The sequence below is a fragment of the Trichomycterus rosablanca genome, chromosome 26 (assembly GCF_030014385.1).
Source record: "Trichomycterus rosablanca isolate fTriRos1 chromosome 26, fTriRos1.hap1, whole genome shotgun sequence".
NCBI lineage: Eukaryota > Metazoa > Chordata > Actinopteri > Siluriformes > Trichomycteridae > Trichomycterus > Trichomycterus rosablanca.
The window spans coordinates 2,333,478-2,349,646 of NC_086013.1; the positions used below are offsets into that span (position 1 = coordinate 2,333,478).

The following is a 16,169-nucleotide window of genomic DNA, read 5'->3' on the forward strand; positions in this document are numbered from 1 at the left end:
ACAGCAGGAGGTGAAGGGCTTGGTAAATTAATTGCTGGAGAACATGGCAGTTTTTTAAAGCTGGAATTGCACACATCTGGAAAGTGAGCTTCAACCCACTTCCCCTTCATCTTCTCACAGACCAGAAGATCCTTTCAGTTATCGATGGCACAAGCACTATTGCTAGACATGGAAAACAAGAACGGCGGCTGCTTCATTTACAAAGACTTTTGCTTTGCCTTCAGAGCTGGAATCCTTCACCCGAGATATATGATGACCAACGTCAAACGGGGCAAAATAAAACCAGGTTGTGACTTTCAGTATGGCTAGATCTTTTAGTAATTTCTCATAGCAGTAAAATATATGCCCACATGCCTTAAACCTCCGGTCTCTGTGTTGCCCCGGGCTTGGTAAACGTGAGAAAGAAAATAATTGGCGGAACTACCGACTCCCAAACTGGTACAACACTTGGCGTAAACCTCTGGCGTGGGTTTGGAAATGCTGTATTTGTATTAATTTAGATTTTATGTTGTTCTTTACCCGCTTCTACATCACTTTACCCAAGCATGTTTGATGTCCTAAAGCTCTTTACCTATGATTTGCAATCTGGATTGAGAGGATGGTGTTTTATTATTATATGACAGCCTGCTCTGGGTGAACAGACTCCAGGGGCATATTGCTACCAACGCCATAGAAAGTGTGTGAACGGTAGCTTCGGATAGGTAGTAGAAACCAGCGGAATACAATCATGGACTGGTCACCTTCACGCTCGATCAATAATATTGACATCTTGAGGAACGGAGCAAATATGCACTCGGATACAAACACCACCAGCACTACACTCCTCTATTCTTTATATCGTGTGTGTACCTGTTTGTGTCTGTATTCTATATCTTGACCATGTGTGTGTGTGTGTGTGTGTGTGTATTCAATTTACACCTTTTTTTCTGTGTGTGTGTGTGTTTTTAATTTTGGCAATGTATGCTGTCTCGGCGTCTGTGCTCATCTACAAAATCTTCACATTCTGACTTTCCGGCTTCAGGTCGATCCTTGAGATCTACATTCCAGTCATACACACTACACACACACACACACACACACACACACACACATCTGGAATGTAGAGGAGCTTTGCCTCATTTCTAGGTCCATCTTCCACCACGCAGACCTTTTTGGATCCTTGATTATTCCTCGTTCCTTGCTGCGAAGGGCAACATCTCACCCTGCGACCTCCGCTGGGGACCATGAGAGTGTACAGAGAGCCCCAAACGTCTGTCCAGTTTGTATTTAAAAGGCTGTAAACGTAGTCGTTTTTAGCAGTCACGATGAGGCGATAGGTAAAAGAGAGTTCCGACCGAAACGTGTCTCTCCCGTGTGAATATATGTACTGTCTTTATATGGCACATAAAACGTCGGGTGACCTTGTCACCCCTGAACGACCTTTAAACTTTGATAAACAGTACAAGCTCTACAATTGTACAATACACCCGTCAGATTTCCATTTTCATACATTCCGCTTAACTTAATCTTCTTGCATTGCTTTTTTTCCTCCATTGTTTTTCTTCTGCAGTTGGCACTTTTTTATTTTACTATACGTATATAGACTCAGATGCCAGTGTACTGGGTACACGTCCATTACTACTCGAATGAAATTTGCTTAAGTTCCAATATAATAATAAATTAGTCACCTAATCGGCATTAGCTTCATCATGCTACGTGCTCCGGTGTGACCTCCCTTCCTGCATTGCAACCTTCAGTGGACAAACTAGGCAATTACTAGCAATCGAATTATTGATTTAGTATTGATTTACCCTTTGTTGAGCCCTTGTATTAAATTAGCGCACACATTTTTTGCTGGTGCTATTTTTTGCGCTGTGTTTTAATGCTAAATCACTTAGCTTTGTCAGTTGATGGGTGAAGCATTTAGGAGCATGATGTCAAAACACATCAATGGACCAGAACAGCAGTGACACTGGAATGGTGCTAGTGTTCATAACCGTAAGAATGAAGTAAACGTACCCAGTACGCTGGCATTAGGAGCTATACACGTATATTAGCTATACATATTCTATACACATCTCCGTCCTTCTTTCACTGTCAGATAGCCGTGTCCCACACCACGGCCTGCGGTCTCTGGCAGGGAGGCGTGCCAGTCTTGCGTGGCTCGGGCGTTTTCCTCCAGCTGGGCAATATAGGCATGCTGTCCTGCTTACACAGGCTCTTATCGGGCCGCCGGTGGGCTTTGATCTCCTTGCACAGGCATCGCTTTCTCTCAATCACCTCCAGTAGCTTGCCGTCCCTCTGGGAGGTCGGGCCCGCTGTGTCTGGCGTACCCGGGGTGCCTGGGTTGGCGCTGCCAGCGGATGTAGCCTGAGCCTGTGCCGCCAGCTGGGCCAGGTGCTGGAACTGCAACTGCAGGTGGTGCTGCTGAAGCTGCTGCAGGTGGAGCTGAGCCTGGGCCTGAGTCAGCGTCTGAGCCTGAGCACGGGCCAGCGAGGGGCTGCAGGGGGCCTGAGAGAGGGCCTGCAACTAAAAAATACAGACGATGGGGGGAGGGAAAGTAACAAGGGAAGGGAAGATAGATCAGATTACATTAAACATGAGACATGGCACAGTGGTCTCACAGTGTGTCCCTAAAGATCCTTGTACTAGAATGTTCACCACTGCTACTGTCACACAAGGGTTCCCCCAAGTCTCAGTTCTAGGTCCACTTTTTTAATTATTCGCTTCCACCACACTGGCTTCCATAGTTTCAATCCAAAGCTACGTACCTGTTCACTACCGTGTACTGTCACACAAGGGATCCCCCAAGGCTCAGTTCTAGGTCCACTTCTTTAATTAGTGACTTCCACCACACTGATTTCTGTACTTTCAATTTCAACTTTCAAGCTCAAATTCTTACAGTTCAACTACATGGTGAAATATGATGAAGAAAATTAGGTGTGGACGTAAACGTGTACATTTAGGCACCTGTACAGTTTGTGTGTTCCTGTCTTGTACTAAGTGTACATATGCATTGAGTGAATTGTTGCAGTTCACCACATAACCACCAGATGGAGATCTGTTTCTTACAGCAACCCAGTCAACCCTCCTGCTGCAAGACGGAAGGTCAAATCAGCACACAGTCTGGCTTTGCAGCACACACACACTGACTGCGTCAGCATCCGAGCGTCTACCGAGAGACGGCGACGCCTGAAAAGCCTAACGAAGGAGCAGAAGCATAGCCGCGCAGCCGCGCAGCCGGAACACCCTGCAGAGCTGGCGTAGGACGATACGCTGCGCCGTGCAGACACGTCAGATAATGCAGATGCGGATATCAGAGGGTGGGAAGGTCAGGCGGAAGCGTCGTCGGCGTGTCTGTTTGATCATCTGTATTTACCGTCTGCCTGTTGCATCACAGACACACATCATCCCACACGCTACACGTCACCACACGCTACACGCTACACACCCTCTGTCTGCTTCTGTCCGTCGCTCTCTCCTCCCTTTCCATCACACTGCAGCTCCTGTCGTCGCCTCTACCCCCCAAACCCCCCTAACTGCCTCCATGGTTTGGTTTGGACTTGGTGAACCGACAGCCGCACGACGCCACTCGTCTCCTCTGCAGACACACATGGGTGGGGATGCTACGCTGCATGTTCACCCCTCATCATGGAGATCTTCATGCAGACGTTCACCATAAATGCACATTTCAAATTCTGCACCACACCTTGCAGTGCATCCCACAGTTCACAGAGTTACATCTGCATTGACTACCAATCAGAAACTGCCTTCCTAGGCTTCCTATTTTTTTTTTTTTTTTGAGAAGATAAAAGATGTGGTACAGTTATTACACCGGATGCTTTTCCCCACGCAGCCCTCCTATTTATCCAGGCTTAGGACCAGCACTATGTGCCCTCCTCCCAAAATGGCTGGGTTTACGCTATGCCATGTGGCTTCTGTATTTGTGAGCCCAGCAACAAAGTAGATTCAACACTTGCTGACAATCAGCATTGTAAAGTTATGATACGATAACAAGAATGACTGTACGTAAGAGTTACCTGACACAGAGCTTCTCTGGCCGGCAGGCTGCTCTGTCTCAGGATGTCGCCTCCCGCCTGTCTCACCCCTGACGTAGAGGAGGATCTACCCAGTCGGCCAAGCTCTGAAGAGTACAGACGAGCACTTTAGTTTATCAGCGATGCTAATGGACGAACAAACCAACCTGAGATTTAGTGAAACAATGCTACATATTAACGACCTCAGACTTGATGCGACTTAATGTGCAATAAAACCTCCAGACCCTCTGGTAGAATGAGCATTGTGTTTAAATAAATGCGTTCCTTTAATCAGAGGGATTATAAAGCGAGGTGAGAAGGAGGACAACTTCAGGAACTCTAGATCATCCAACTGGGTCAGCCCCAAAGTGAAAACTGCCTCCAATAGGGGTGATAGAATAAGCTGTTGTTGAAATAAGCTAAAACAATTAAACATCTACCTCCATTACGGCAAGCCGGAAAGGTCTGGCACGGCAGGGGCAGTCCGGCACGGGGCATCCCCCTGAACCCGGGAGGTCCATCCGCCCCTGCCAGGCTCTCGCTATGCCCCATCCTTCCAGACGCCCGCACAGGGATGCCAGAATGTCCCCCAGCTCGTACGCTGCCCCCGATTTCCTCGCGGTCTCTCTTCAGCAAAGCGTCAGTGCTGCCGTTCCACACGCGCCTGTCTTCCTCTGCAACGGAAAACAGTTCGTAACACGAACGTTTGGCTCGATCAGATTATTCGCAAAGTTGAGCCACTGCCTTGTAAGCCTACACTCCTTTGTGAGGAAACCAGGGCTCCCTAACTCCAGTGCTGGATTAGGGAAAATCCTAAAGCATGAAGTTTGGCACCCCTGCTGTTAATGCTGACACAATTTTGTACTATTTTTTTTCTCCCTCGTCTCCCTCGCTCACCCTCTCGCTCTGTTTGCAGAGGAGCTTTGTCACCTATTATTTTTTTACTAAGGATACCTGAAAGAAAGTAAAAAGTATCGGGAGGAAAATCTTGGCTAAAATGTTTGTACTCAATTTCCCTCCAATTGGGCCATTTTAGCTCATTTTGCGTACAAGAGCTACCAGATTCCTGTAGTTGGCCAGTGTCTGTCGATGTTCCCATTTAGAAAGCACGGCCAATTGTGCTCTCTTGGGTTTCTGGCCAAAATCTTTACAATTGCACCCCTCTGGGACCCTGAGATAGAGTAGCCAAAACCAATCTTTGTGATCATTTTTGGACATGATGCCCACTTAACACTTTTTATAGCTTCCAATCCTGGTCTCTTACTTTCAGTCTCTCTGCTGCCGTGGCTGAAGGACAGCTTCCTGTGCATGGGCCAGTATGTCTGATCATCAGCGATGCCCAGCCCACTCCCAGTAGCATCCCAGGGCAGAAACCCGGCCTTGGCGTGTTGGACCTGGGTGCCCCCCGACTTGACGGGGCCTTCTGGCTGAAGGGAGGGCATTGGCGTGCCAGCACGCAGGCTTTCGTAGGCGGGCGGGCGGCGGAATCCTGTGGACGGGTAGGTCCAGAGCAGGGGGCTGTTTGCTGGTTGGGGTTTGTATGCTGGAAGGTGTGTGTGTGGAGTGTGTGAGCGTTGGACAGAGCGCGATGGGGGCCTGTGTGATGCCGAGGATGTGGATGGTGTCGCCGACGTCGACGCCGGAGGAAGGCTGGAGGAGGCCATGTCAGACTGGCTACTTGACTGTGTTACCGGCGTATCTCTGTCTCGGTTTCTGTCCCTGTCCTTTTCCCGCTCTCTGTCTCTTTCTCGGTCTCGGTCCCGGTCTCTGTCCTTTTCTTTATCCCGGTCTCTTTCTCGGTCGGATTTATCAGACTTGAGAAGAAAACTCACAGACTTGCCCTCTCTGGCCTGCGTCTGAGTCTGTGTTGAAGATTGTGAAGTGCTGTGCGATAATGACTTGCCTTCCTTGTCGGGCTTGCGGTAGTGGTGGTAGTGCGAGGGCCGGTGATGAGGGTGGTGATGGGGATGATGGTGTGAATAAGGAGAGGAAGATTTAGACGATGGAGGCAAAGGCGTCGAGTGACTCCTGGCTCGAAGGCCAGGCGCTGGTCCGTCCTTTCTGTCCTTCTCCCGGTCTTTGTCGGCACTTTTGTCCTCCTTGGAGCCAAAGGAACCAATAGAGGGTGGAAGGCTGGACGGCGACTGGCTGCTGTCCAGCTTGGAGGAGCCACTCTTAGGGGGCGGAAAGGCTAGCAGGGGCGGCTTGTGTTGAAGCAAGTTGGGGAAGGGTGCCGGAATCTTACTGGAGCCGATCTCAGACTCCGATTTGGTTCCTGGAAGAAGAAAAGGAGTAGGGGCGCGAGGTGGGTGCGGCGAGGCCGAGAGCGGCTGGGGGACAGGAGTGGAAGAGGCGGAGCAGGAAGAGGAAGGAAGCGGGGAAGAGTGGGAGACCGAAACTGCAGATTTAGGTTTTGAAGAGGACAAAGGGCAGGAAGGTGAAGAGGACGAGGGTCGAGGGAGCGATGAGGATGTGGAGGAGGAGGAGACGGAGGAGGATGAGTAAGATTTCGACGACTTTGAGCGCTCGTGCTTGGGAGCGAGGCGCCGCTGGTGGGCATCGTCAGCCACTGGGTACTTCATTTCCTCGTAGATGGCCTCCTCGCCTGGATCCGAGTCGGAGTCGGGTGTAGTGGCAGAGGGTGTTGGTGCGCCGGGGGTCTCACGGGTAAACACCTGACCCACCATTTCAATGTAGACTGGCTCGTCATCACCGACGGTTTCGGCGCTCTGAAACGGAAGTGGTGTAGCTGGGGGTTGAAGTCGATGGGGATGAGTGTCGAAAGAAAGCTGGGTGCTTGGGCTCCGCTTGGGTTTTTGGGGTGGAACCTTCCTGCCAGGTAAATCACCAGAGTCAGACTTTTTCATTGCTGTTGAAGGACAGAATAAAAGTAATTAAGATAAATAAATAAAAAACAAATACAGAGCTAGTAATAACATGATAGGTACTAGGCACTAACGGCTCCTGCTCACTTACAGTTTTTCTTCTCAGAATGCTTGGGTGGGTGATGGGGTGGCATCGGCGGAGGGGCATCAGGCGGCACGTGTCCACACCGGGCTTGGTGCTCCAGCTGTGAGGTGGAGTTGGAGCTGAGCCGAGTGTTCGGGTGGCGTTTAGGCTTGGCCGGCGGGCACCTTCCACCGTGAGACGGCGTCTGGGAGTCCGAGTCCGGGTCGTCGCCGTTCTCCAGGCCCTCGCCCTCGCCGGCACCCACGGCGTGACACGACTGGGAGCGTGGCGCCATGGCGGTCGTACAGGAATGCGGCGAGAGGTCCTGAGAAGCGGGCATGGTCATGAAGCCCATGCGGAAATGACGGCGGAACGATGCCAGGTCACGCACCTTGCCCACCGTTGCTGAGGAGGCATCTTTGCAGCTGCGGAGAGGACACAGAGTTCAGAAAATCAGTTTAGTTGTTTTAGTGGAGCCAGTTAGTTGTCCGCTGCGGAGGGTGTATTTGCCTGACTTGTGCTCCCTCTACCAACCCCTTTATATTCGCCTGTACTTCAGTGGATTCACCTCGGGCTACTAACCAGGGTCCTTACACAGTGTCGAACAGCCCGGCCCCTTTTTTAGTCCGGTCTTTTCCCACCCAGCAGACTAGTGGCCAATTGTGCCTGCTGCAGGCACTGCCGATTCTGAATCGTGCCTGCTTGGTGGTGCCCCAATATTGAGCTGAGAGTCCAGAATCCCAACACTGATGTCTCCTGGGTGTCGGTTCAATCATATTTAAATCTACAATGTTTAGAATTGTCCTTTGATGAAACTGAATGAGTGTTGCAGTGTGTGTCGGAGATGATTTACTGCCCCCTTCAGGACCTAGTGTTTTCAGGTGGCACCGTGCCCTCCGTAACCATGACAGTGAAAATGAGTGACTGAATCGTTCTGCTTTTTGTTTGATCTTTCCGGAAGAGGAAATAATTCACTCACGAACAATCCGAATCCATTAAAGTCTCTGTGATTTACGTTAGAATTTACGCTCTCGTATTACTCCTCCCTCGTCCCCCGTACGGCTCCTAAAATGATCTTTAAATAGATCACAGTCTATTTCATTCTCGACTTCCTGCCCTCCCTCACACACGCACTCACGCACTCACACTCGGCGTGTGGAGTTTAATCTCCAGTTTACACACAGTGTGATGGGAACAAGCTGTGCTCACCAGTCAGTGAGAAACACTCCGTCCTCCTCCACCCACCTTCCTCTTTTTTATCCTTCGACCCTTTTCATCTCCTCTTTCATCTCACATCGTCTCGTCCTTTCTCGTTCCTCCGTCTGCTCTTTCATCTCACCCACATCATCATCTAATCCTCTTTTTCTATCATCATCGACATCATTCATTCACTCTTCTCTATTTCCATCATCATCACCCACCTCAGCATATAATCCACCAATTGTCCTCTATTTCTATCATCTTCATCATCTAATCCATCCATTCTCCTCTTCTATAATCATCATCATCTTCATCATTGTCTACTCACCTCTACTTTCATCTGATCCACATCAACTAATCCTCATGTCATCATCTCATTCATTCATTCTCCTCTTCTTCTATCAACATCATCTTCATCATCATCTTTATCATCATAGTCATCTCATCCTACCATTCTCCTCTATCATCATCTTCATCATCTTTATCATCATCATCTTTAACATCATCTCATCCTACCATTCTCCTCTTCTATCATCATCTTCATCATCATCTTTATCATAATCCTCCTCCTCCTCCTCCTCATCAGCTTATCCATTCATTCTTCTCTTCTATAATCATCATTAATTTCATCTTCATCTTCATCATCTAATCCATCCATTCTCCTCTTTGTCTATCATCATCATCCTCATCATCTAATCCATCCACTCACCTCTACTTTCATCTGACCCACATCAACTAATCCTTATCTTCATCATCTCATTCATTTATTCTCCTCTTCTATCATCATCATATTTATTATCATCTCATCCATCCATTCTCCTCTCATCTTCATTATCATCTTTCGCATCATTATCATCATCATTTAATCTATCCAATCTCCTTTTCTATCATCATCATCTTTATCATCATCATCATAATCTAATCCATCCATTCTTCTCTATTTCTATCATTATCATCATCATCCTCCTAATCATCATAATCTAATTCATCCATTCTTCTCTATTTTCTATCATCTTCATCATCATCATCATCTTTATCATCATCATCTAATCCATCCATTCTCCTCTTCTATCATCATCATAATCTTTATAATCTTCCTCCTCCTCATCATCATTATCTAATCCATCCATTCTTCTCTATTTCTATCATCTTCATCATCATCCTCCTCCTAATCATCATCAGTATAATCATCTCATCCACCCATTCTTTTATCTCATCCACCTCATCATCTCATTCATCCATTCTCTTCTTCATAATTTAATGTACACATTATCTTTTATTTTTATTTTTATTATCATCATCATCATCATCTTTATCATTCAAAAGATCCTTCCTACTGCTGGGCAAGAAAGTTCCAGTTCATTCCAAAGCTCAGTAGGGTTGAGGTCAGGGCTCTGTGCAGGACGCAGGAGTTTCTTGGTCTTAAAGCAAGCTTTTCTTGGTTACCACGTCTTTACAGAGCACAGGACCTTCCCTAACCTTTTTCTGCAAATTTGACAGCAAATAATTTCCTCTATATAATTGATTCTGTTTTCAATTTCTGCATTTTGCTAAATCTGCCTCTTCAGTTCCAGAGTCGATTCTATAACATTTTGTTCTATTTATTTATTTTATCCGTTCAGTTTCATCAGTTCTATTTATTTATTTAGTTTGTATATATAGAAACTCACACACACACACACACAAACACACACACACACATAGTGCTTTTCATTATTTTAACAACCGCCACCTCCTGCTGTGCCACTTTGCCACCCTGAGCTCTTGTGTTTAAATGAAATCCATTAGATTGTGAGAGCTGGGAGGTAAAGCAGGGCTGGTACTGAGGCGGTGAGGATCTGTTGTGTCGCCTGGTTATTACAGGACGCTGCAGGAGTCCAAACATCAGTACCAGCACTTCAGATCATTAGATCACGAAGAGCTTCCTCCTCACCACACACTCGGATCACACATGGACTCCTCCATCCTCCAAACCTGAACCGCTGCACATTTCCATTCATCCCTCTGTCCTCCCCTGGCACAGCCCCTCCCTTACCATCCATATGTTACCACGGCAACAAGCTCCTGTTTGTTTGTTTGTTTGTTGTTTGCTGATTTTTTTTTTTAACGTATTAATTTTATGTACACACACCAACATGCAGGAACACACACCAACACACACAAACACACACCAACACACACAAACACACACCAACATGCAGGAACACACACCAACACACACCAAAACACCAACACTACAGAGCCAAGCGTTTCCCGTCTGGCTGGTTAGCTGTGGCACAGAAACGTATTTATATAACAGATGCTTTTTAAATAATAAATATTTAATTTGACTCAGATTGGTTCCACAGTGGCGCATTGGGTGACCTCACAGCAAGAAGGTCCTGGGTTCGATTCCCAGGTGGAGCGCTCAAGGTGGAGTCCTTTCTGTGTGGAGTTTGCATGTTCTCCCCGTGTCTGTGTGGGTTTATTTCCACATTCCAAAGACCTGCAGTCAGGTTACTGGAGATAGAAACTGACATGTGAGAAGTGTGAGAGTGTGTGTTCTATTCTGTTTTGTTCTATTCTATTCTATTCTATTCTATTCTATTCTATTCTATTCCAATATTCAATTCTATTCAAGTATTCTATTTCATTATTCTGTTCTATTCTATTATACTCAAGTATTCTATTATATTCCTTGTTCTATTCCTTATTCTATTCTATTCCACATTCTATTGTATTCCAATTATTCTGTTCTATTCCACATTCTATTCTATTCCAATTATTTTATTCTATTCCATATTCTATTCTATTCTGTTCAAGTATTCTATTATATTCCCTATTCTATTCTATTCCCTATTCTGTTCAAGTATTCTATTCTACAGTATTCAAGTATTCTATTATATTCCATTATTTTATTCTATTCCATTATTTTATTTTATTCCATTCCATATCCTATTCTATTCTATTCTATTCAAGTATTCTATTCTATTCAAGTATTCTATTATATTCAAGTATTCTATTCTATTCCATTATTTTATTCTATTCCATACATATTCTATTATATTCCCTATTCTATTTTATTTCATATTCTATTTAATTCTATTCCATTATTCTATTTTACATTCTATTCTATTCCATTATTCTTTTATGTTCCATTATACTATTCTATTATGCTCCATTATTCTAGTATTGTACTCTATTTTATTCCATTATAGTATTCTTTTCTTTTCTATTTAATTTATTCTATTTATTAATTCTATTCTATTCCATTATTCTACTTTATTATTCTAATATATTTTATTCCATTATAGTATTCTACTCTATTCTATTCAATTATTCTGTTCTATTCTATTCTTTCCCTTTCTGTTCTATTTTTTGTTACCTGCTCTTTTATCTCTCTGGGGAAGAGCGGGTATGTAAGGCTCAGGTGGGCACCACCGCTCACAATGGCATGACTACTGTGTGTGTGTGTGTGTGTGTGTGTGTGTGTGTGTGTGTGTCGTCTGTTGTCAGGCAGAGGGCAGAGAGCACATGAACACAACCTACTGCCCACACACACACACACACACACACACAGCAGGTCCTGTCACTTCACAGACAACCTACATGGTTCCGCTTCAGCAGACTGTGTGACGCTACACAAACACCATCACCGGACACACACACACACACACACACACACACACACGTTAACTCCTGAGCTGTATACGGAAGCGTGTGCAGATCGGAACTGATGCCACAGGACGAGGAGTGACTGTTGGCCGTGCAAAGTGGGCGGAGTCAGCAACATGCTCTGAGTCACTATTGATCATATTAACGAAGCGGTTTTGACCACAGAACTGCCGCTCATTTGATGTTTTTTGCTTTATCCCTGTTAAAGCTAAAAATCCTTAGGAGTTTCTGATGACTGGGTGATTGAATTATTAGATGAATGAGCAGGTGTAGGGGTGTTCCTAATTGTCTGGTGTGTGTGTGTGTGTGTGTGTGTGTTATACAGCAAAACAAAGACTAAGTGTGAGAAGATTCTGAGCTTCCAGGCCTTCATCAATGAGCTCATTTAGGAGCGTACTCAGTGTGTGTGTGTGTGTGTGTGTGTGTGTGTGTGTGTGTAGGTGGTTTAAGCAGAGCTCAATCCAGGGCTGTTTTTTTTCAGGTCAGGATGTTACGTGAGCTCTGTGTGTGTGTGTCAAGAATCCAGAACATCTCCTACATACTGCAACACACACACACACACACACACACACGCACACACACACACACACACACTTAAACAGTGTAGATGAAGTCTTCAACTTCAGCTTTTATCACGATACATGTATGTGTGTGTGTGTGTGTGTGTGTGTATGTGTGTGTGTGTAGGTGTGTATGGGTCATCCACTGGGACCCCAGAGGACCAGATTGTCCCAAAATATAGGCCATACACCCACGTTTGCATTTTTCTCCTGCTTTTTCCTTCCAGGATGAAAGAAGAAAATGTCAAAAGTATTTGGACACCTGACCATGAGCTTGTTGGACGTCCCATTTCAAAACCAAATGGCATTAAAACACAGTGACCTCTGTGTGACCTTTATAGCTAGAACAACAGACGTTCTTTTGAGAAGGCTTCTCACAAGACTATGCACGTCTGTGGGAATTTGTGCCCGTTCAGTCAAAAAAGGAGAGCGTTTGTATGGCTTGGCACTGATGTTGCCCAGAGCCGATGTCAGGGCCTTCCCTAAACTGTTGCTGCAAACTGTTATCAGTTGTTGTGTCCCAATACTTTTGCCCGTATAGTGTCTCTGACCTTTTCTTGCCCTCCTGATCTCGGTGTCTCCAGTCCAGTCGGCTCTTGCGGTACAGCAGGTTCATGTCGCCACGCAGGGGCGCCTCCTCGCAGCCAATCACAGCGCAGTGCAGCCGCTGACCCCGCCTCTCTATGTCACGCAGGAAATGCTCCACCGCCACATCCTGGGCAGAGCCCGAGTTCATGGTATAGAAAACCAATGAGAGGCAGGGGGAGGGGGTCTTCTCACCGCTGGCCCCGCCTCAGTTACCTGTGCCGGAGAGACACGGAGGTTAATACATGTGTTTTTAATAAAGGTTTAATACAGGAGTTAATAAATATGTATATATATATATATTATGATACTATACATTATATTGTGTTTTAACTTCATATTTGTATATAGAAGAGCCCCTATAAATTCCTTCTTTATTGTGATTTACCCTACCTACATACCTACCAATCTACAAACCAACCCTATCAATATACTTACCTACCTACTACCCATCCATCCACCCACACATCCATTCTATCATCCATCTATCTATCTATCTATCTATCTATCTATCTATCTATCTATCTATCTATCTATCTATCTATCTATCTATCTATCTATCTATCCATCCATCCATCCATCCATCCATCCATCCATCCATCCATCCATCCATCCACCCACCTATCCATCCATCCACCCCTCCATCCATTCTATCATCCATCCACCCACCCATCCACCTATCTATATTATTTATCCACCTATCTATATTATTTATCCACCTATCTATATTATTTATCCACCTATCTATCTGTCTGTCCGTCCGTCAGCCCATCTGCCCATCCATCAATATATCTGTGTCTGATTTTAGCTTTATATTTCAGCAAAAGACTACAACAACGAAAACACGTAGCTCCTAATTTGCTTTTACAGTAAAACTCCACACGCGGTGCAGCACAGATCAGCGGCTCGCGCAACGCAGCTCGACGCTGACGGACGTGTAATGAGCAGCGAGCAGTCAGACATCTGCAATTCTGATTCTGATGAACCGGTGATTAATGTCTGCGCAGAACCGCAAGTCTCAGACATCAGCGCTGCGTGATTAGTCGCTTCTTATTTACTGCCGTCCTGAATTTGATTTTCATCTGATTATATTCGTCGTTGCTCCGTTAGCCAGTTGTGATGGTGTGAGCTGTCATGTTATGTATGACACGCAAGTGTTCGATTTCAGTCATTATGCAACCCGTTCTTTTTCTGTGATTGAAAGATTGGGAGGAATTATTATTATTATTTATAGGTAAATTGTTATGGGTTAAAAAAATAAGATATTCGAGAGATCTTCAAAAAGTTTCCGCACTTTTATATCTTGGTTATATAAGAGGGTGTAGTAGGAGGAGTAAGAATCGGTCATGTCTGAGAGACTGAGAGATGCTTATAGTCCGGATTTTGCTCCATCTGATTTTTGCTCAAAGAAGCTTTAAGGGGGAGAAGATTTTCATGTGATGATTTGCATGTGATGATGATGTGAAAGCGGCGCTGCATCGGAAAATGCATCGGAAGTTGACGATGTAAGTACAAGTGTAGCATCACATATAGGGTGTCCATAAATCCGGGTTTAGGACAGACAGACCTTTTTTTTATCTGACTGTCTGCCTGTTAATGTTGGTTATCTGGTCCCACTACGGTTCACAAGATGTTACATAAAGCTTCCACAAGGCGGTGTTTGCCCCCTTTTTTTGACTAACCAAAGATCATGACTGTACTACCCACTGTTATGCCCTCCTTTCTGGGGTTATGGAGGTGGCCGTCCAAGTGGTTTGTCAGGCAGAGGTCAGCAGAGTGCACAGGGAAACTGAGCATGTCCAAACTGGTTGCAAAGATGGAAGAACTTGAGACTTGACAAGTATGTCCAGTATCTCCATGTTTACTAGAGACAGACTCGTGTTTACCCTGTATCCCTGTCCCTCACCACCTCACGTCAGCGTGTCTCTCTCTGACCGAGAACTTTCCGCGTAGGCTCGAGAGCCAGCAGGGACGGCCGCGGGCTTCCCGCGCTGTCGGTTCTGAATCTGTACTTCCTAATGCAGCCTGTCACTTCGAGTACACGCTGGCTTTCTACACGGGGGTGTGTGTGGGTGGGGGGGGGGGGCAGAGATAGAGGCTTGTTGTGAGGCAGACATTCTACAGAGCGCTAAGAGTTTGAGCGCTAACTAGCGCGAGGGAGAGATATGATTGGCCGAGAAGGACGCTGCTGTCAGCTGCTGTGCTATTCCGGGATGGGTTAGGGAGGGGGGAGCTGCAAAACTGCAAGAGCAGAGCTGCTGATCATGTGTGGTTTCGTGAGTGGGAGCACAAAACAAAACAAAACCTTCACAAACAACATGGGGTGGTCACGTCCGACCGATGTTCTCCCACCCTGATGTTCTCCCTCACACTGAAAAGTCCTTTACTCAAAGATAGTTCCTCTAAATCCATACTGGAACAACTGGATCAGATCAACCAAGAAGATCTGACCCATACAGTATCATAGTGGACGTGCTACCATACCAAACATGAAGATCTGCTGATGTTAATAAACGTGAAGATCCGCTGTAGTACCAAACCAAACATGAGGGCCTGCTGTAGTACCAAACCAAACATGAACATGAAGATCTGCTGATGTTACCAAACATGAGGACCTGCTGTAGTACCAAACCAAACATGAGGGCCTGCTGTAGTACCAAACCAAACATGAACATGAAGATCTGCTGATGTTACCAAACATGAAGACCTCCTATAGTACCAAACATGAAGATCTGCTGATGTTACCAAACATGAAGACCTGCTGTAGTACCAAACCAAACATGAGGACCTGCTGTAGTAGGAAATCAAACATGAGGACCTGCTGTAGTACCAAACCAAACATGAGGACCTGCTGATGTAATCAAACATGAAGACCTCCAATAGAATAGAATACAGTACTGAAGACATGAAGACCTACTGATGTTACCAAACCAAACATGAAGACCTGCTGCTGGACCACAAACTGAGACCTGCTGATGTTACCAAACATCAAGACCTTCTATAGTACCAAAAATGGTAACATCAACAGGTCTTCAAACATCAAGACCTGCTGCTGCGGAATCAAACGTGGCGTTTTATAAAGAATCTTTTAACTTTTTTTGTGTAAACTTGTTCTTTCACTTTCTAATTCATCACACTTGCTGGCACCCTGGTACCAGAGCTCCCCGTACCCGTTTAACAGGACTGGATGTTCTCAAATAACATC

The 16,169-nt window shown here is 45.6% G+C and overlaps 1 protein-coding gene across 1 annotated transcript in view; it reads right to left on the reverse strand.

Moving 5' to 3' along the window:
- The window catches only part of LOC134303588 (neuronal tyrosine-phosphorylated phosphoinositide-3-kinase adapter 1), a 33,928-nt gene continuing 17,759 nt past the window's right edge, over positions 1 to 16,169 (reverse strand). Inside the window, exons 2-7 of the mRNA XM_062989039.1 lie at positions 12,931 to 13,180; positions 6,993 to 7,390; positions 5,281 to 6,885; positions 4,457 to 4,690; positions 4,020 to 4,123; positions 1 to 2,508 (exon numbers count right to left, since the gene is read on the reverse strand). Of these exons, the coding sequence (XP_062845109.1) occupies positions 2,077 to 2,508; positions 4,020 to 4,123; positions 4,457 to 4,690; positions 5,281 to 6,885; positions 6,993 to 7,390; positions 12,931 to 13,115 (2,958 nt within the window). The 5' untranslated portion in view covers positions 13,116 to 13,180 and the 3' untranslated portion in view covers positions 1 to 2,076. The remainder of the gene's footprint in view (positions 2,509 to 4,019; positions 4,124 to 4,456; positions 4,691 to 5,280; positions 6,886 to 6,992; positions 7,391 to 12,930; positions 13,181 to 16,169) is intronic.